Source organism: Rutilus rutilus (genome assembly GCF_951802725.1).
Source record: "Rutilus rutilus genome assembly, chromosome: 15".
Lineage (NCBI taxonomy): Eukaryota > Metazoa > Chordata > Actinopteri > Cypriniformes > Leuciscidae > Rutilus > Rutilus rutilus.
This window is the reverse complement of record NC_140220.1, coordinates 10,808,211-10,830,479: the sequence shown is the minus strand read 5'-3', so window position 1 is coordinate 10,830,479 and position 22,269 is coordinate 10,808,211. Positions and strand designations below refer to the sequence as shown.

The following is a 22,269-nucleotide window of genomic DNA, read 5'->3' as shown; positions in this document are numbered from 1 at the left end:
GTATTAGTATGGTGTTCCTAATAATCCTTTAGGTGAGTGTATGTGTATGTGTATGTGTGTATATATGTATATATATATATATATATATATATATATATATATATATATATATATATATATATATATATATACATATATACACACATATAGCCTGCAGTGAATTACTTGATATGAAACACTCTAAATTTAGTACACAAAGGTGAAGTGTAGTTTCTGTGCAAACAACAACAAAAAAAAACAATTAACTGTTACCAAAAAGTTTTTCAAAACACTCCCTCCATCAGCCATTGGTTGAAAAAAAGATAGCTCCGCCTAAAACTCACATAATTGGTTGGACCATTGTTGCTATGCAGAGCTGGTTGGGATGCTAAAACCGTGGCTAAAACATAGCAATGTTAAACACGATAAACACTTTTAATGGGAATCAACCTACAAATTACTTTTTACCTACGAATTACAGGTATTTCCTAAGAGACTTATTTGGTGGGGTAGAAAAATAAAAAATATATACCTTTTACCTTTCTTCGATTAATAAACGAAGGCCTTAGAAACAGAATTCAGTCCTTAATAGATAAAAAAAGAAAAGAGCTGGACACACTTCTGACTAAAAAAAATGGTTCAACACAGTGACAACAAAGCTGAACACTTATGCTATTTAAAAGATAAAATCTTAGACAGCCTTCACAGAGAAATTGATTGGCTGTTTATTAACAAGGATATAATGGACTTGGTTATATCAGGATACAGCATACAAATACGTCCTTGATGTCAGGTAATATATAATGCAGACTTTACAAAAGGGCTGTTTTGAAGGATGGGAAAGCAGCAACTATATTGGGCCTAAAAAAAAGAAGAAAGAATAATAAAAGTTACAAAACAGAAGCAAGCATTGCCACTCATTTCAAATGCAAAGGTTGTTTAGTCAAAAGTAAAAAAAAATATAATTACAAAGTAAGAAATAATCCAATCCTTTTCATTCTAAAAGGACAGAACGTAGGTGGAAAATGTTCATGTAGCAAGAGGTTTTTGATGCATGAAACCTTGACTTATGTATTATAAGTGGACCTCAGGGAAAAATAAAAAGGACTATCACTTCTATAACAAAATATATATATATATATGAATACAATATCTGTGGCATGCTCGCGCGCTTATAAAAACAATTGGAAAAACATGTTGAAGAAATGTATTATATGTATATTCCAATGTAAGCACAAAACTGTTGCTAAACAGATGCTTCCATTTTTAAATAACCCATTTTACATGTTTCGGATCATTTTAAACAGTGTAGTGTCTTGATTATGATGCAGCTGCATTTTATGTTTTTACAACAAAAATGCATTACAAGCAACATTCAACATTAAAAGGAGGTCCCTTGGTCAACCATCCAACAGTTTGTGTGTTTAGAAGTTAAGGGGCAGTTAATGAAGTCTCTCCCACTACATACTGGAGTTCACAAATTACACAAAAAGATGATAACAGGTTAAAAGGTTGCTAAAGCAGCACACACCGCTCACATGCGTGTAGATGTTTTAGCAATGTCATGAACTTTTAAATACCGCCAATAAAAGGCACTGCCATTTTTCAGTAATATGCCCTCACGCTAGAAGCATTCAGAACAGAATTTTTTACTGCCACACCATGTTTCCTGAATGCGAACATGGCAGTTTTATATAAGACATGTTATAACATTCAAATGGGACCAGGGTTAGTTAATCTCAGCAAATGCCACCTTAAACCCAGAGACAAATGGCTTCCTAACCACAGAAAGGGTTCTTGTACAGAACCTAAAAATCCTGAAATGTTAAGAATGTTTCTACCATTTCCATTTAATACAGTAGCTACAGGGCATAACTAATCCAGTATTATTAATGCTTTAGAAATAAATGGGATGTTTAATGTTTTGGAAACCTTTTTCTTAACATCATTTCTGTTTGACCCATACATCTTTTGAATATTCAGTCTCAGGTCAGGAAATAGATTGAGTGCTTGATCAATTAATAGCTAGAAAAAAGAAAAAAAAGAGGCATTTTCTGCAATTCAAATCGATAGATAAGGTCAAGGTTACTCTGACAACGTGTCCTAACCAGACGCGATGAGATAAGATTCCAGCGACAAATAATTTGTCTGTCCACACTAGACGCGACGTGACTGCGAGATCAAAATCAATCAAATCCCACAGCCAATCAGAACAGCGTGTGGGCGGAGTCTCGCGGCTAGTGCACAGTCAGCACCAGAGAGTAATCTTGACGGCACTCCCAAGAAAATGGATAAGAAGGCTACATAATCAAATTCACAAATATTACACCATTTAAACATTATTAAAAATAGATAGGCTACTGAGTTACTAAAACAATCTTCGTCAAAGAATACACTTGTTTGTTCACAGTTTGAACGTTCTTGTTTCCATTTGTTTAATTTCAAGATCTTAGGTGAATTGTCCATTGTTGCTTTTACAGCTACAAAGCTGGGAGCACTAAGTGATATCAAAGTCACAGTACATGCTTTTAACATTAAATAAAGCACATAAACTGTACCTGAGATTATCATTGCCACACTTTGTGTTTGTTGTTCCAGCCGCGACGTCGCAGAAAAATAGAAACAGTTTCTAAAATAGAATCGTCACGTGTCGCCGTCGCGGCTGGTTAGGACCATAGACAGTAAAAGAAATGGACACAGCGACCCCATTGGATTCAACGGAGAAAAGTGAAGTCAATTAGAAGCACTCACTTCCTGATGGCTGACCGTACTGCGCAGACTCAAACTGAGCTTGACGACGCAGATGTGACGTGAGCAACCTGTCTGTCTTCTAGTAGCTGTACCAAGAGAAATCTGAATCATTCCCTTCCGAAACTTGCAGAGACGGAGAGTGTGAGTAGGAGGTGTCCATGAGCTAGGAGCAGGAGAAACTTTTGCTAAGTGTTCTGATTAATTATTTTGTCATTTTGCCTCCACGTCCCCCCGATTGCCCGCGAGCTTCTCCTCCTGTCCATACGGTAATTTCTCTACTGTGCGAAAGAGTCGCATGGTTATGACGCAATCGCTAGCCTATTTTTACAAAAACTGCTTCTACGGGACCATAACGTAAGATACAAGGTAATGGAGCCTTTTATACATTTCCGTGTTTCTTTAGAAATAAATAATGGACAAATGGAGTCTTTAAACGGCTAAAATGTAAAGTTATTCGCTGTCAAAGTGACGCCAAAATGAATGGGAGTCAATGGAATGCTAACAGCAGGTGGGGGTCTGCTAATCAATGGCGGCGCCCAGGGAAGCTTCAGTTTTTTATGAAACATTGCCCCCCTGGTTAGGACAAAAACTCTGATTAAAGGGGAACATGGCAACTCTAGCCATTTCCTCGCTGATTTTCCCTTTTGTTGTTGCGTGTTTTCTCAACGAGCTCGCATTACAGCTGTGGGCCGTATATTTCACAACACTGTAGTAAAAAAAAAAATATCTCACTTGCGGCACTCATCCCCCTTTCTACCGCTGCTCATGTGCATTTGTTATTATGGGAGCCGGCCAACTTTATCGTGTGGAGCTAAGTCTACCGAGGTGGGTAATACATCACACACAGTATCATATGGCGTGTGTGTTTATGTTGAATTGCCGTAAAGCAGTTTGTGTTTTTCGCTCGTTCTCGCTTCTCACGAGACTTCCTATTTCCAACTTACCGACGTTAGTCCCCATGTTGCAAGGTTGGTTCTCCACTGGGGGGTGCGGGCAAAGTCACCATTCTCACCAGAACAGGTTATTTAACCATCCAAATGATTTCTAAACGGATTTATTAAGTTGAAATAGTTGCCAAGTTCCCCTTTAACATGGAAAATATACCTTTTATCGCGCGTCACGTGTAGTTAGGACACGGTGTGAGTAAAACAACATTCCCAAATCTTGAATGGGAGAAAAGTATTGTTCAGTGCATGTAGCCTTTTTCTTAAAGGTATTGCGGAGGATTTTCTTTTTCCGGGTGGATCATCAAGACTATTGGTCCTCCTAGTTGTCAATCATTCTGGTGATATGTTTACGTAAGGCCGTCGTACGTGCTCGTCCCTAGGTAGTTTTCGCTTTCTGCGCATGCGCACTTTCGGGTGTATGTGTGTGGTGAGCTACGGTTTCAGCCATTCATTGAAGTTCGCCGTTCTCACCGGGTTTTTTCAAAATGTCTGAGGGTCGCAAGAGAAAAAGTGTCTATGAATTGTATGACAAGAAGAGAAATGTCTCTGAAGAAAGAAACAAGACCAGAGTGTTTTTGGGAGAATATTTCACACGCTGGCGTGCGCTAAAAGCACAGGTTGGGCTTCCCACTGATGCCTCAGTCGCGAAGTTTCTACTCGACAGGTAAAGGAAAGTAGGCTTGTATGAGCCATGCCAACAGCAACTTGTAAACAGAGCGTGCACTAGGAGAACTAGGCTCGTGCATGCTCTCTCGTGCACACGTTTAATAGGCGTTCCCTCTCGGGAGCAGGTAGAGTGTTGCGCATGTGCATTTTTTCAAAAAGTGGAGAGGGCGGTTCTTTTCTAAAATTCGGGAAAATCCACCGCTATACCTTTAAAGGAATAGTAATAAAAAAAATATATATATATAATTTACTCTCCATCATGACTTTCTTTCTTCCATGGAACACAAAAAGAGAAATGGACAATTTACTGGCCATTCCTTCACGTAGATTAAAAGTGAAAGTGACCTTGGATGTCACACTACAAAATGACAACAACGGAAAAAAGAAAAAGAAAAGCACCACAAAAGTAGTCCATATGACTTGTGCACTATATTTCAAGTCTTCTGAAGTTGAAGATGGCGCCATGTAAAAACAGAAAGATTCATATAGATAGAGCATGAAACATCTGGATCACTTGTTTGATCATTTTGGACATTATTCATCTTATGAGAAAAAAAAAAAATAGCCAGTACATTCTTCATCATTTATCATTTCTTCCTTTTATGTTTCACAGAAAAAAAGACAGTCGTACTCTTACTTGTTTGGAACATATTGAGTGCGAGTAAATGATGACAGAATTTTGATCTTTGTGTGAACTATCTTGAAATACAACAATGAATCACTAAAAGGAAAAATGAACAGCATTTTTTTTTTTCAATGTAGCCAAGCAAAACATTCTTGTAATCACAACAAGAACAGGAGCATTTCTCATGAGATGTTATTCTCTTTAAACCACGCTGTGCTGATCTGTGAGCCACTCAAACCTCCCGTGTTCTGTGTCATGGGTCATCAAAGCACTGCAGTGAAACCAGAGCCCTCTCTGCAGGGGAAGACAACAAGGCCAAGCAGACGACTCTCAGTTAAACCCACTGGATGTGGATTGCCTTTACAACGTTCATATCGGACTAGATTCTAAAAAACACCCTTCAGCTGTGACAATATTCACAATAAAAATGCAGCAATACCTACTTTATTGTTAAAGTCCCCCTATAGATAATAGTTATATCCCTTAAAACTCATCTTTGATCACCAAAATGAGATATTTAAAATAAAAAAAAATCCTTGAAAAAAACAAAAAACAACTTAATGCCTTAAAATAGTTTGATTGTAACTCTACACCATTGCCTCATTTAACATACGCGGTTCTATGAATGTGCAAATTTGCTCCACCTCCACTCACTCACACCAGTTCAGAGATCCACATGTTGAGGATCACATGCTGACGTGATTTGGTTACAAGGTAGTTTACAACGTCAGAAACACCAGCGATTTCAAAACACGTTTTGGGTTCACTGCAGTTTTAAGGGGAAAAATACTTGAATTTGACATGAATTTGCACATGGTTTGTCTGAAAGCATATTAAAAACACCACACAGACATATAAACAACATTAAAAGCTTGATTTTCACCACAGGGGGACTTTAAGAAAATTATAAAATATAAATAAATATTATAAAATATAAGCCCAATTAATTTTAGGTTTCTTTTTTTTTTTTTTAAGCCATATTTTAAAATTGCAAATATCTACATTAAAAAAGCAGCACAAGTGCATCATAAATGCCTAAAAATGGTTTGAAATGTTGACCAAAATGATTAAATAATTAATATAAATTAATACAATATTTATAAATAAAATAAATAAAATATTTATAAATACATAAATAAATAGCTTTTCTGAATGAATAAATAAATAAAGATAAAAGTATAAATAAATAACATTTATATAAAACTAAGGGTAAATATTGACCTCTCTACCTGTGAAAAGAGCATTTATTTGTCAATCCATCATGCTATTTAATAATTTTCAACTCATTGGAGACCACAGCTCCCCTTTCTCTTACCTGGTGGTCCTGAATTTTACGGCCCACTACTCTGAAGGCGTTGTTGCCAGTGTGGTGATAGATGTGGACTCGACTAAAGCCTGTGGATCCACCAGCCGGAACCCACTTCTTATTGGCGTCGTCATATACCATGACAGCAGCCCGTGCCTGACAGATACTCTGCTCACTGAAAAAGAAGAAAAAAAAGAGACATATGCATGATTGGATGATGGAAAACTATTCACAATGTTTTTTTCAAGGGTTAAAATTCACTCAAATGAACTGCCTCTGATCTAAAGTGGCAATAAATATGGGATCCAGTGCATTAAATTCAATGAAAAGACATTAGAATTTAATAATTCCTTAAATCTATGCAGACTGCAGTAGTTAAACGATCTTTCAATCACAGAAAGCTTTGAACCACAGTGAAGTAACCATCTGTCATGTGATCCTGCATTGGCACTCAAGTGCAGTACACCTTTATAGGCCACGCTTTCATTAAGCAGTCAACCAATCAATTTCCCCCGTCTATCTGCTCACTTTGCACTATAGAGCAACTCTACCTTGCATATAACACTAAATTATTTACAATGACTTCCAAACTCCCACTGCGTTAATAGAATAGCAAAAGAGCCACTGAAAGCCTTCCCTTGTCATGTGATCACATTGAAGTAACACTTTTAATGCAGGTGGCAAAAGGAGAGAGTGAGAAAGCAAGAGAAAAAAAGTGCTCTGACCTTGGAAAAAAAATACTTCTGGTTGCTTACATCCTCTAGAAACCTTGACAATGGCATCTTAATATATCTTTTTTTTTTTGTCACTTTGTTGCAAAACGGACCTTGAGAAATGAAAGCTAGATTTTATGGAAGTGTTCATGTCCTAAGCACTTGCATTCTTTTGGTTGCTTGGTTTCTCTGCACCAAGTAGCTCTAGTCAGCCTGGTTAGAGCACGGTGTAAAACTAACAACAATAACCTGATGTCCATGCTACTTGATTACACTAACCTTAGTCCTCACAATCATTGATGTCACATAAAATCACATACAAAAGACTTTGGACTGCTGGGGAGATGGAAAGATCAGATGCCTAACATAATCAAGTTAATCTGGTAAAATATTCATGACAAAGCGCTCCAGAATATACATCGACAGACCGTTGAGTTTTTTTTTGTTTTGCTTTTCCCTGAAATCATTCTGGGGACTGAGATGAGATCCCGGGATCATCCGCCTAGTAGATAAGGGCTAATCTAACAGGATTGTCCTCTGAGACCAATCCCTACACTTTAATTAAGGAAGAAGCATGCGGGAGTGGGCCGAGCGGGCTCTGCGGTGCTCTATGTCATATTACGGTGTAATTGATGGCAGACAGTCAGGGAACAAATGCTTATTACAGGAGAACAGGTCAATGGGAGGGAGCCATGACACACACACACACACACACACACACACAAAAAAAAGAAAACTCTTTCAACAAAAACCTACGATTCTAATGGAAAACATTTACATCCTGCATCATTAACCCAAGCAGTTTTTGCATAGAAACAAAGGAATGACTCAACCCAAAATTCCAGTTTATTTTATTTAATATTTTATTTTATCATATAAATCATATATTCATATTCATATGAGATCATATAAAACATGTTTGGTTTTGGTTTAAAGGATAATTCCAGTATTTAACACTTTGAGTCTATTTTGTAGTTTGTTTTGGATGAACAAGAGTGGTGGACAAAGAAATTTTGACAATGGTTCCTGTCTCGACTTTTTGACTTTTAGAATTGCCCATGACCGCTTTAGAATGGGAGTCTATGGCCATGCACAAACATGTCCTTAAAACAACCCTTAACGTTCATTTTCAAAACTGTGCAACTCACCGAGTGAGTGGTTAGTGGTGTTCGTTGATGTACCAAAACAAGTAGAGTAGCGAAATACAGTTTCTGTCGTGTTTTATTTGGCATTTTGTAAAATCCCATTGATTTCTGTTGGAGGACTCATTGCTCGTTGATATTACTGCTCTACCGGAAACGGAAAAGACGCTTCAGACTCAAATATCGAGCGGAAGTTTATACGCAGTTGTGAGGTATCTGAAAAAATAGTTCCACTATAGAAAAATAAACGGATTGAAATCATACAACGAACACCACTAACCACTCGGTGAGTTGAACAGTTTTGAAAATGAACGTTAAGGGTTGTTTTAAGGACATGTTTGTGCATGGCCATAGACTCCCATTCTAAAGCGATCATGGGCAATTCTAAAATAGTCAAAAAGTCGAGACAGGAACCATTGTCAAAATTTCTTTGTCCACCACTCTTGTTCATCCAAAACAAACTACAAAATAGACTCAAAGTGTTAAATACCGGAATTATCCTTTAAGTCTTAGAATATAGTGCTTGTGCTGTATGGGCCACTTTTGTGATCATTTTTCATTGTGACAATTTGTGATAAATTACCAATTTTTTAACCATATTATATTTTTTATTATTTATACATTTTATATGTTATAAGCAGAACTCCACTCAGATCATCCAGCTTCATCTGTAGATCATAGACCTCAAAATTAAGAGCATCAGTATGAGGGTCAGGACAACAGCTACAAGGACGAAGCAGGCCACACTGCTGGAATTTGCTGATCTCATGATACCTGGGAATGATCGTTTCACCCACATCTTGCTACTGTAAATAAGGCCCTGTTTACACCTGGTATTAAGATGCGTTTTGGTCTACTGGATCACAAGTGGACGATGCTAAATACAGGTGTAAACAGGGTCTAAAACATTTTGAGCTTGTCCACTTTCGACCACTTCCAGAGGTAGTCGAAAACGCTTTCGACCGGATTGCTTTTGTAGTGTAAACGCTCACGTGGTCGAACAGCCACAAAAGATCGCCTACTCTCCGCCTACTGACTTCATGCATAAACATTATGGGAAGCACGCTAGCCTGATGGGATTTAAACTTTGGCTGGAGACCCAAGTTTGGTTTGAAGACGAAAAACGTACCAAGCACAATGTACTCTCAACCATTCCTGATTTCTAACACAAACTCGCCAATTTCGGCGTGGTCTTGTGGCCATCAAAGCAGAACCGAAAGCTGCTGCTCTCCTTGTGTTTTTCTGTTTTCTCCAGTCATGGTCATATGTAAATTGCGCGAGCTTATTTCGTCCATTAGATCGAAAGATCTGAAAAAGTCCATACATTTACATGCCCATATACCCTCCCCTCAAAGAAATCGGGACATTAGTGGTTAAAAGTGGACAAATGAGACCAGGTGTAAACGTGTGTGTCTCCTTCATCTACTTGTGATCCTATCGACCAAAACGCATCTTAATACCAGGTGTAAACAGGGCCTAAATTCAATCTGACACTTCAGCAGGCCTGGAGAACAGTGGATTTCAGTCAGTCCACCATTCATGTTTATATAGTTGTTCTGATTTGGCAATAAAACATTTAAACAGATAATGTTTCCCTTCGATCTCATTTCAGAGGTGCAAATACATCTCAAGGACAGACAGAGGCAAGCACACAGGGTTCTGTGATGAAAGGAAAACAACGTGATGGAATAAAGCACACAGACAAAATTAATGACAGCTATGCAATCTATTCTCACATTTTTTCCATCTATCATAAGATTAATAAGCCATTTAGGGAATTGTCAAAATAACAAGCTCCGCTGTGCCGGAATTGGATGCAAATGAAAAAGCAGTTTAATATAAATAAGCTAAACTAGTATGCAGTGCTTCAAGTATAAAATAAAGCTGAAAAATTATTAAAACCTTATATTATTTGTCTCTCTTCAAAGCTCAAGTGAACAATGGTAATTATATTAATAATTATATTAACGTTAATTGGCAAATTCTCTGAATCTCTGTTGCATGTCAAGTGTTTTTGACATTTGGATCAAAGATGAACTGAAAAACTGTTTGTTTAAAGCTTAAAGGACTTAATTTGCTGCAAACAAGCACTATGACAAAGTGTGATCAAAAACCCTCTGATAAAAAAAAAAACGAGAAAAAACATCCAAAAGCACTGCAGCAATGCAATCAGGAAACATTTTCATTCCTTCATCGCCTTGACGTCTCAACAGCTAAAAAATACGACATCAGAGGGCTTCGTGCTGAGGCTGCAGTGACGCGAGAGCAAGCACTGCCTGCAAAATGCTCTGGGGAAGAGCATGGTAAACCAAGATCTGATTATGCAACCCAGCGCCCACAACATCAGGAGAAATAATCATCAACCTTCTACACAGCTCAAAGTAACGTCCTCAATGACAGCTCCGTTGTCTCTTTCTGTGTAACACACTCATTCACAAATAAACTACACAAGTTAAAGGGATGCTTGTTGCAGCATGTGTGAGAATGGCATTGAACCTATAAACAAGGATGCGGATTCTGCGAGCCTTATTTTAATGTGCTTTTTTATTCAGCCGTTATATCATCAGACAAGTTTTACGAACCTTATTCAATAAATCAGCTCTGACTCAACAATATGCTTGCGTCATCATCACTAAGGAAAGTTTACAGAAGCAATTTTTATGCATTTAAAAAAGTGTTAGTTATCCATATTCCTGATGACATCTGAGAAGAATCTCTGGAATACATACACTCCTGCTCTAATAATACGAGACATTGTCTTATACAGTTCAAAATTATACATAGGATTAATTTTTCAAAACTAAGATCCACAGCATTTTCCCGAACGCTTTATCAAGCTGTGATAAATGTCAGTCCCTCAATGCAACACTTTTTCATGCTTTTTTTTTCTTGCCTTAAAGTTGCCACTTATTGGTCTGATGTATTCAATGTACTGTCAAGAATTTTTAAGACTACATTGTCACCGGAACCATTGTTGATTATCCTTGGCACATCACAGTTATTTAGAAAATTGACTTCAGCCCAGCAGCGGTTCATTTCCTACTCTCTTATTACTGCAAAAAAGTTACTTCTGATGTCATGGAAAGGGCCAGCGATACCCACTGACAAAATGTGGCTTCGGGATCTGTCCAATACTTTACATTTGGAAGAAATTGATATTTGCTGAAGGATAATCTCTCAGGTTTTTATAATATTTGGCAACCCTTCATAGACTTCTTACAATCAGTGTCTGTATAAACACTTATTTTCTTTCATTTTATTTGTATAAACTCTTATTTTACTTCTTGCTACAAAATTGTATTCTACTTCCGCTCTGTTTGTTTTTGTTTTGTTTTGGTTTATATGTACACTTATACAAAAATACTTGAGCCTCTCTTATATTGTTGATTGAAAACTGAATAATATGCTCAATAAAAAAACTTTACAAGTAAAGAAAAAAAAAGTGTTAGTAAAAATTCATCTAGGTAAATCTTATATAATCTGTTGTTTGAAGACTAGAAAATATAATATTTGTTGTATTAATTAAATAAAACATGACATTAAACATTTGTCTGGCAACAATGGCTGTTTGGTTGAAATTATAGTGTCACTGCTTTTATTTTTATGTAAAAGTAAAATCAAATAAAAACATCTATTTAGGAATTTCAAGTCATGCATTAATGTTCTATATAATTCAAAAGTTGCAAAACACTACATGTGAATTAAACATAGATCTTGATATCTGTGTCAATGTATGATGAACTAGCCCTGAAGGTTTAATATGAATCATGCATGTCACGAAGGCCAACTCAGACATGTTCACACTTTAACACTTAGTTTGTTTACACAGCTCAAATTGTCTAACACTATAACTCAACAAGCTGCCATCTCTAAGCCACATTACAAATCCACTGAGACTCTAGCAAACACAGGGATTCAAACCGCCTTACAAGTCAAGTGGAACCACTGACCTCAGGTCCAGATATCTACAGAGCAATCCTGCTCAGAGGCCAAGGGATTTCTGAGGTATTGCTGAGTTCTCTCACAAAGAATATCAAAAAAGAAAGAATGAAATACAGACAAACAGTTAAACAAAGTCTCAGTCAAGGTTACCACCATAATATCACAATAGAACCCTGTTCTTGTGTGATGGCTCCTCAACTCCTCAAACTTTATGCAACACCAACAGAGAAAACCACAACGTGTTTCACACAATGAAGGAATATATATCTTGAAGGACACAGCGACAGAGATCATGCGGTAAATCTTCAAGAATGAATGGCTAGGAAATGTGCCCTCTAAAATTTCATAGACAATGTTGCAAGAGAAACTAAAGCCAGCAAAGAAGGGATACAAATTTAGCCTTCTTTGAAAGCCATATTTGCCAAGTTATTATAGAGCACACACATTTGGGTCAGCGAGTCAATTCAGTGAGAGAGAAGGGTATTTTCATGGATGACAGGTGGTAATTCTGAGTAAGGGCTGGAAAAGCAAGAGAAACATTGGGTCGTCATCAGGTTCGGGGGATAACTGGAACGTCCCGGGCCCTGTGACAAAAGGAGCCCATTAAAGGCCTTCTATAGTATAGCCCTACTCTTTGGGCCTTGGCAAGTAGTTCGATTCACAAATGACTCATGAACAGATTCTTTTTGATGAAAAAAGAGATACTGAAGAGACAGAATACCCAGTACTGTCTGATTCCAGAAACAATTGACTCCTATGAACTGGTTCTTTTAACAGATAGTTAAAAAAGATGAGTTACAGTTTTGAATTAATCAATCAATCAATCAATCAATCAATCAATCAATCAATCAATCAATCAATCAATCAATCAATCTGAAACACTGAAATAAACCAAAATGGAATCTGAAATTTAATGAAATTCAAATCAATTTGCGAGTCAGATTTGATCAATTTTGGAAATCTGTATAGATACCCCGCCTTATTTTCCAACAAGTTTTCTGAACAAATCACCTCATCTGCATTGGTCAGTTAAACATGTAGTCCCACTCCAAACTCATGCCTTTGGTTGAGCCAATATAATCATGTTCAAGGACAAGGATATTACCACCACACAGTTTACTTGTGCTTACTTATCTCTGCATATTAAAGCTGGTATACGAGAACACACTTTAACACTGAGAACAAAAAATGACACACTTCAAGTTTAATAGCAAAATGGACTAAATAATCAATGGCAACATGAAGGGCTAAATATCTCATTTGAACGATTCTACAAATCCTTAAGAGGGCCATGGACTCCTAAAATAACACTTGTGCTGCGTTTTACCTACTCAACTAGCCACAGGTGCGTGAGAAAGAGCAGACAGGAGCTATTTTAAACCATACTCCTGTAACAGAGATGGCTCAGGCTGAGAGCTGACTGCTCACAGGGAGCTCGAGGGTCCACGGCATGGTGTAGGCGTAGCAGGGAGATGGAAATAGGCTCCAACTCCCACTGTGAGATTCATACCGTCTCACAGCCACAAGGTGAGATCAGCATACAGTGACAAATAACTGAAACCCTGATCACCGTCTGCAAAAGGGGATCATGATGAACCCGACAGGATATGACTAAAATACATACATATATAAGATATAAATAACAGAATATATAAAACATACACTACATGATAAAAAAAACGATTAAAAAAACAAGTTATTTGGCAAAGCTGAATTTTCAGCAGTCCTCAGTGACACTCCAGTAAGAACAGGCACGGTATGGAAAAACGATGAATATTCTTCAAAATTCTCCTTTTGTGTTCCATGGAAAAAAAATAACATACAGGTTTGAAACAATTGATTAAAGTGCCCCTATTATGCTTTTTCAGATATTCCCTTTCATGCAGTGTGTAATATAGCTGTGTGGGAATGTAGAAGGTCTGCAAAGTTTTAAAGATCAAAGTGCACGACAAATAAAGTTATTGTCTCCCAAAAGAAAGAATCGATTCTGACCTTCTGAAACTAGTCATCAGTAATTCCAGTCTTTTTTTTACATAACATTCATACCAAACAAATTTGCATTATGCCAGTCTATGGTTTTCATTGGCTGCCCACAAACGTCGTCTACTTTGGCCAGCCCTCAAACACTGTAGCTGGTTTGTGTTGTGTACATGTTGAGAAGACGCTGTTTTCTGCGCTGTCAAAGCAAATCCTCTTTGTATACACTTCCAAAGAGTGAGGATGTGAAGAGTCAGTGGTTAAAATTACCACAGCGATACAAATGCAGTATAAGCTTTTTTCGTGTTCCCGACGTCTTACTGACGACTGCTTCTTAAATCTTGGCGAGGTCAACGCGGGATTTGCCAAACGATCCATTAAAGAATGGACAGTACCCACTTTATCTGGACCAACTTACTCTGTACGATTAATTATTCATGTAAATATTAGTTTAAACAAAATACATAGTTTTGTTTTTTATATTTTGTACACCCAGTGCAGGTCTACTCTCCGGCTAACCGCCCATCTCACATTATTACTCTCTTACTGAAATAGTTCTGCTAATCATCTGTGGGCCCACTATTAACAACATTGTGTGTCAATTAATGCAGGTTCAGGTTGAATAATTATGTCTTCAAATGTTTTCATCATGCTCAAACTGATATGGTAAAATCAATGCCATTGTTACTGTCTTTATAGTGTGTACAATCGCTGAGGATTTAGGAAGCTTCCGGAACTGAAATTCAGATATGGTAATGAGCATTTCGGACACGCGCCGTAAGCGGTCGACCAACCACAACAGACTGGGCCATCTGACCAATCAGAGATAATTACAAGCATGAGCCAATGCTTTTGAGGAGTAGTCAGGCTAGGTGAAGGAAATCTGAATTTTGCTCTTCCTGTATGACTGTATAGGAGGCGTTTGGAAGAGGAGGATGTCGAACTCACTATATGAAGCAGCATGTCAACCAATTCAGCACTTGTATCTGTTTTCCTGTGCATTTAATTTCCTCCATTTTGAGGAGGATACTATCCATGACAATCTTCATTCCAATTCAAAAGATTTCAGACTCCGTGGTGATCACACACTAGTGTCGAGAGAGACATCCTCATAAGTCACAATCCCTCATTGCTGTTTTTGCTCTTTTGGTCTTTTTATAGAATGAGGAATTAAAGCCATCACCTTAGCAACACTGTGTACGTGGGTGGGTTTTATGTGTAGCTCCTACATAATACTGTGAAAAAAATCTGTATGGGGGGGTGGGGGGTGGTACAGAGCCATTCAGGCTTCTTTCACTTGCCTTTTGTTTTCCTCTACAGCACAAGCCTTGAGTGAATGATCAGCGCTAAATAGACAGTAAACTGGTCTATCCCCGAGTCTATCTTGAGTTGCATGAAAATATAAAAACATGAACGTTAATACTCTCAGCCTGGTGTTCATTGTTCACCCTTACTATGATCCTTTACAGCTAATGACAGTGACTGCTTCCTTCCACAGGCGAGATGGAGAGTCCCTGAGCTGCCAACACCTCACCTCCTCCACAGAAACTGCAAAAACTGGCTTAAAAATACACTCCACTCACAAACCATGAGTCACGCAGAACACCCGTTTCGGTAGATGCCAGTGCAGATTCATTCATGCCATGCTTTGCAGGACAATGGGAGACATCATCACTGTATAAACAGCCCTGGTGACATTCTCTGCATGGGCAGCTATTTGTGAGAGGAGTCTGCTTTTAAGCCACTGGCAAGGGGACAAGAACACACTTAAAAAGGACAGAAACCAATGCGAGCAGATTGCTAATACAGTTTTAATTGACTGATTTTTGAGTACGAACACAAAACGGGCTATATGAAATCTGAAAGAAAAAAAAACATCAGAAACAAAAATGTGCCAAATATTTATAACATACAGACAAATGTAGCATTGACTCAAGTGAATCAACTGAGACTTCATCTTTTTGTCTGGGGTGGTTATTATCTGCATTAAGTAATTTTATTTCATGATAACGACGTATATCACAAATATATTTTGCTTTAAATAAGGATTTTATATTATCAAAAAAATGTATACTATTGAAATTGTATAATTCTTATCAACAATTTCAAGATTAGTAAAAAATAAAATACAAAACTCACAAAGACAAGTAAATAGTCTACAACAATACTAAACTACAATAGAACAAAGACACAAATGAAACCGACCTATCTGAAAAACTTCAAGCACTACAAAAAAAAAAAAACTACATAAATTGTGTAAAGTAATAAAATTAATAAGAAACACTGCTTAGTCAATGTGTAATTTAAATATACATTTATCCTTGTAAATTAAAGTTACAAAAGTGATTCAGTCAAGATCAATGAGAGATTTTCTCGCTGTTATTGTTTAATTAACAGTAATACAGATGGCAGATTTATTAGGCAGTTGTCACTTTTTCTTTCTCAACCATTTACGTTCACTTAAGACGTAAATGACTGTGTTTACAAGGATACTTGCAAAGACAGGCATTTTTACACTCAAGTACCGTTCAAGCCCAATTATGTGGCAAAAAACACTCAGTTCAGTACTCACATGCTGTATGAGCAGAAGCTTTATGCGTGCGGCCCTCAGGCCATGTTTACACCATGCGTTTTGGTTCACATAATGTACCTCAAACTCGGTAGCACGTCACAGAGAAACGTCCTGCTAGAGTCATCCTTGCGATGGAGGTTCGGGTTGCGACTCGCACTCAGATCGATTTGGTAAAATCAACATCATCGTCACTGTCTTTACGGTTCAATCGCTGAGCTTAGGCAGCCTCCGGACAGAGCTGACGACGCTGAATGTTAACAACATCAGCATTGTGTGACTACATTTAATGCCCTTCCGATATTACCCTTGTTTTCGCATACTTTTTTTCTGTAGCCACTCCAAAGTCCGAACGAAGTCTTTTGCTTTTTACAACTGGTGAATCTCCAGTTGTCACTGGTGATTGTCGTTTGGACCTTTCTGGATCCACCATCAAATTGATAAGTTTAATTATATCAAGTGCTGTGAGAAAAGGCTATAAATCTCCACCTCCAACATCCTCACATGCAGTATAGCCTACTAGCAGAGACACCTTCTTTATGTGTACAGATGTGACGTAATGACACAAAGACATGCTCGAATTTCCCGTGGAAATCCACCAGTACCACTGGAATTAAAAACATTAGCCTATTACAAGCTTACCGTTTTGAATCGCGCTAAGGCAAGCAGATAGTTTTGAACACTGGCTGGTTCTGTACTTGCTCAAATTTAATTTGGATCATTTTTAACCCCAAAAAAGTTACGGAATGCAACTTTAATCGTGTCTACAGGTATACGGCCCACACCTACATCATAGTAATGTTTTATTTATATTATACACAATTATAACAACACAATAAATAATATATTAAATTAATAAAAACATCATATTTGTTATGGATATATAATACATTTATACATTTAAATGTATAATTTAAACATTAATATAAAGATAATGATTCTGAGAATAATAAAATGAAATGGTAATATAATATAATATATACAACATAACATGTATATCATATTTATATTGTATATTTATTTAACTTTAAACATTAATGTAAAGATAAAGACTGTGAGAAAAATCTTATGAAATGGTACATTTGTTTTAAGAATATAGTGATAATCTCTAATTTCAATTTAGAGATACATTTTCCTCTTAGACACATTGAGGAAACCACAAAGCACTTTCCTAAAATTAAACATAGGTCGAACAAAATCTTTGAGTTTGGAATGTTTTCAGTCAGAGAACGTGTTGGTGAACTGGTTGTAATACTTTTTAGAGCCCAAAACACATCAGAGAATGTCTGTTCTACCCAATTTACAACATGCCAATATCTATTGCAGCACAAATTTATGCCTTTCTTTCTTTTTTCCTTGTTTGACTGGTCACTGAAAAACATCAGCAAAATACGTCTATCCTAAATACATTTTCTCTTTGACAGCTGCCATCTGTCATCTTTATCTAAGCAGTGTGTTGAGTATAATCCACACAGTTTGACATGTAGGAAATTCAAGAGGTTCGTGGTTGTGTAGTAAAGCCAGACGGATGCCATTATGAAGTCTAAGAGATACTACTACCCTCTTTTTAATCATGAGGAACTTTTACAATAGCTTTCCAATTAAAACTGAAACTCAAGCTGACATCAATTAATGTGACCTTTGACAGCATCACTGAAACCTGAAATATGTGTGTGTGTGTGTATATATATATATATATATATATATATATATATATATATATATATATATATATATATATATATATATATATATATATGTATGTTGGAATTTAAAATGGACTGAATGTGTTGCCAAAGCAAAGGTGTTAATCGAAACAAACATTTAGCATTCATCATTTATATAAATAAACATGTCATATTTGTATAAAATATTTTATACAAGTATATGTGAAAAATATAATCTATATATAAATACATGTTGTTGGTTTTTTTGCATTTAAAGTGGATTATATGTTTACAAAGCAATACAGTGTTCACCCCCCCAAAAAACATTCTTAAAGGGTTAGTTCACCCAAAAATGAAAATTCTGTCAGTAATTACTCACCCTCATGTTGTTCCAACCCCGTAAGACTTTCGTTCATCTTCGGAACACAAATTAAGATATTTTTGATGAAATCTGAGAGCCGGATCACTCCTCCTGCAGGCTTATGGACACCTTAACTTGCTGGCCCAGAAAATGTATTAAAGACATTGTTAATATAGTCCAAGTGACTCCAGTGGCTCAATCTTAAGTTTATAAAGCGACGAGAATACTTTTTGTGCGCACAAACAAACAAAAATAACGACTTTATTCCACTTTTCATTTCCTTCTCTCTGGACCTCGAGTCTTTTTACTAGTGTTTAAGCGTAGCGCGTCTGTGTTGCACGTCACCACGTAGGCTCACTATTGGGCGACTCTGGTCATGTGTGATACGTGGTGACGTGCAACACAGACGCGCTACTACGTAAAAAAAACTCGAGGTCCAGAGAGAAGGAAATGAATAGTGGAATAAAGTCGTTATTTTGGGGTTTTTTTGCGCACAAAAAGTATTCTCGTCGCTTTATAAACTTTCAGATTGAGCCACTGGAGTCACTTGGACTATATTAACAATGTCTTTAATACATTTTCTGGGCCAGCAAGTTAAGGTGTCCATAAGCCTGCAGGAGGAGTGATCCAGCTCTCAGATTTCATCAAAAATATCTTAATTTGTGTTCCGAAGATGAACGAAAGTCTTACGGGGTTGGAACAACATGAGGGTGAGTAATTACTGACAGAATTTTCATTTTTGGGTGAACTAACCCTTTAAGAATGATAAAACGGGACTAGCACTACTGGTTTTCCTCAGCACAGTATTGCAAAACATAAACATCAGCAAAACAAAGAATTTCAAAGAATCTTCTCATTCCAGAAAAAGCTACCACCAACACCTCACCTCCAGAATGTTTACCGTGTATGCTGTGCAAACCAATGCAATTTACTTTTAACTGCAATTTAAACTAAGTAGCAGGTGAGTGCTGACAGCGACCTGTTTTGCCTCCACTGAGCTGCCCATTCACTCACAAAGAATGCACAGCGACTTCTCACACCAAACCTTTTGCATGCATGGAGGTTCCCCTTAAGAACGTCATAAGTGATACTTAGTCATGGCAGCATGGTTTATAAAAACACCCCATTCATTGTGGCAACATGGGGAAACACCTTTCCTTCAAAGAATTTTAAGCACTTATTAGCAGTGAGAAAACAATTTAACTTGGTTGAGACCAAATGTGGACAAAAAATGAACTTTGATTTGGTCTGCAGGGCCATATTTGCGCGATGGGATAAACTAGCCATGAATGTTTGATGAGTGAATTTGCAGTGCACAAATGTTGGTAGCCTGCCACTGGTTTTATAGGCCAATTTGTGCATCTCCCATCCATTCCACAGGGAGCTATTAGAGCAAATGAAACCGTAATCTTACTGAAAACATTTTCCACCACACTTCCTAAAGCAGCTCACATCCTCCATAATTACAATAGAGCACTGCTTTATTAAACCCATAATCCCAGAGAGCAATATTGAAGTAGAAAGTAAACCGACGTGAACCTAAACATGCATTTCAACAATGTCTTTGAGCTACATTAAGGATGCAACAGTTGCAAAGGAAAACAAACCCATGAAGCCTGTGTGTGTACGTACCGATGGACTTCCATTTTCGAAGACTGGGCGCATCTTTCATTCAGTATGAAGCCGGACACCTTGCATTGTGCTGCAGGCTGGAGCTGCATGGCTTCCCCCGGCTCCGACGCTGCGGATTCGATCCCGATCACACACGCCTATTCATCGCGTTCCCTCTATTCTGAATGCATCGGTGATTCATTATTTAGAGATGGGCGCAAGTCAGCAGCGCTTCTCCATGCTGCTCTCGTACACAATCCCGCTTTTCACAGTGCTGGACGGTAACCTGGCAACAGGCATTTGAGTGCTCACAGTTGTTAAAGGAGATCACGTTTGGGAAGATGAAATTGCTACGCTGTGTTAATACTGCTCAACTGAGCAGGCTTTTTCCCGCCCTGCCTCTCTCCCTTTCTCTCTCCCTCGCTCTGGTCTTTCCTACCCCCCACCCTCCTCTCTTTATTCTGTGCTGCTCGGTTTCAATAGTGATTTATCTTTACTGGCTAAGCTTTGTTTTGAAGCAGCATGTGCATGCAGTGATCTGTGCAGAATGAGGTAAACATCATTTCAAACGCATGATATGCAAAACGCTAGCCTAAATATTTAATGATTGAGAGGTAGCTTTGCCATCAAAAAGAAGTAAACTCTTATTTTTGGCCTTAAGTGACTTCTCAGGTCACAAACATAGTTTAAGCATATACGTAAATGTTAGCGCTTACGTTGGCCTGCTCACAGTACTCAAGGGGGTGCTAGAGTTGCCAGTAGATGTTGGTGTCATTAAACCAGATGTGTTAGTATTCAGGTAAGTAACTATATTGACTTAAAATTGATAAAAGATTCTCTTCAAAACTGCCCAGGGCTGGGCGATATGGGCAAAGATATGATCACAAAAATTTCAAATCACAATATTCATACCACTGATGGCGAAGCAATTTAATTTAAGGCACTATAAAATCCATTTTATTTTTCCCCAAATTCTTTGTTTTGCATTTTATTTTTTCACGATTCTGTTTTATGATTTCATACAAATTTATTATCAAAAATGCTGTCTAATGAAATTAGATATCATTATTATTAGTAGTAGTCTGTAAAAAATATTGTTGGTTTAACTTAGTTACCTGGTTGCCTTAATGTTGAGTTCATTGAAATAAAAAAAAATTAGTTAATACAATGAAGGATATTGGTTTAATCAACAGAAACTTAAAATATTATGTTGTCTGAACCACATTATCTAAGTTGATTTGACAAAAGATAAAAAATACTACTTTTATTATTGATATTGTGGATTTATTTTTAATAAATAGATTTAATTGTTCAATCCTACATCCCGCCATTACAGTAGTGCACCTTAAAAAAAAACTGAACGAAGAAAAAGGTTTATGCTAATATATAACAACCCTGATCTGATTCCCTTTGTAACGCAACAACACACAAAATGCTTGTGTAGATAGTAATGTCTGTGTTCACATACTTGCATAGAGTCTGGCCCTTAGACACCCAGTAGAGAAAGACAATACATTGATACTAAAAATGCACTATTGTTTAAAACATTTACAGTGGCACAATATAATATAATCCCTTTAAATGTAACATTTTGTAAGGTACTGAACCTTCAAAAACAGATTTGACCAGCACACTGGATTCAGCTGTGCTCCAACTGCTGGAGGCCAAAAAATGAGCAATCAATCTACACAAAATTGCTGTGCGCTACCGTTCTCAAATGGGAAAAGCTCAACATGATACTTACAACAGTGCCACCGAGCTGAATAGAGCAATAAAGCCAAATCAATTCAATTATTTACGTATTTGAAAGCATGATCTCCGAGCAGTAAAACAGGGAAACATGTGACAGATGCACTCTGGGATCATGTGGTTTGGTGCATGGCACAGATCCTGTGGTTTGCGATTGTCTGGCTTGTCTCCACAGGAACAGATGGGTGTGAGTGACAGGTCAGGTGCAAAAGAAGGGCCTTGTCATTTTTGAGGGTGGGGTTCAGCGCGCAGACGCCTGATCAT

General features: G+C 37.4%; 1 protein-coding gene across 12 annotated transcripts in view; it reads right to left on the bottom strand.

The window, feature by feature from the left end:
- The window catches only part of enah (ENAH actin regulator), a 108,438-nt gene that overhangs the window by 57,627 nt on the left and 28,542 nt on the right, over window positions 1–22,269 (bottom strand). For 8 of the 12 annotated variants that reach the window (XM_084433044.1, XM_084433042.1, XM_084433047.1 and 5 more), the window contains exon 2: window positions 6,284–6,449. In XM_084433044.1, coding sequence (XP_084289170.1) covers window positions 6,284–6,449 — 166 coding nt within the window. Of the gene's footprint in view, window positions 1–6,283; window positions 6,450–20,277; window positions 20,684–22,269 lie in introns of those variants that run through there. The other 4 variants (XM_084433045.1, XM_084433041.1, XM_084433050.1 and 1 more) reach the window with 4 other exon arrangements.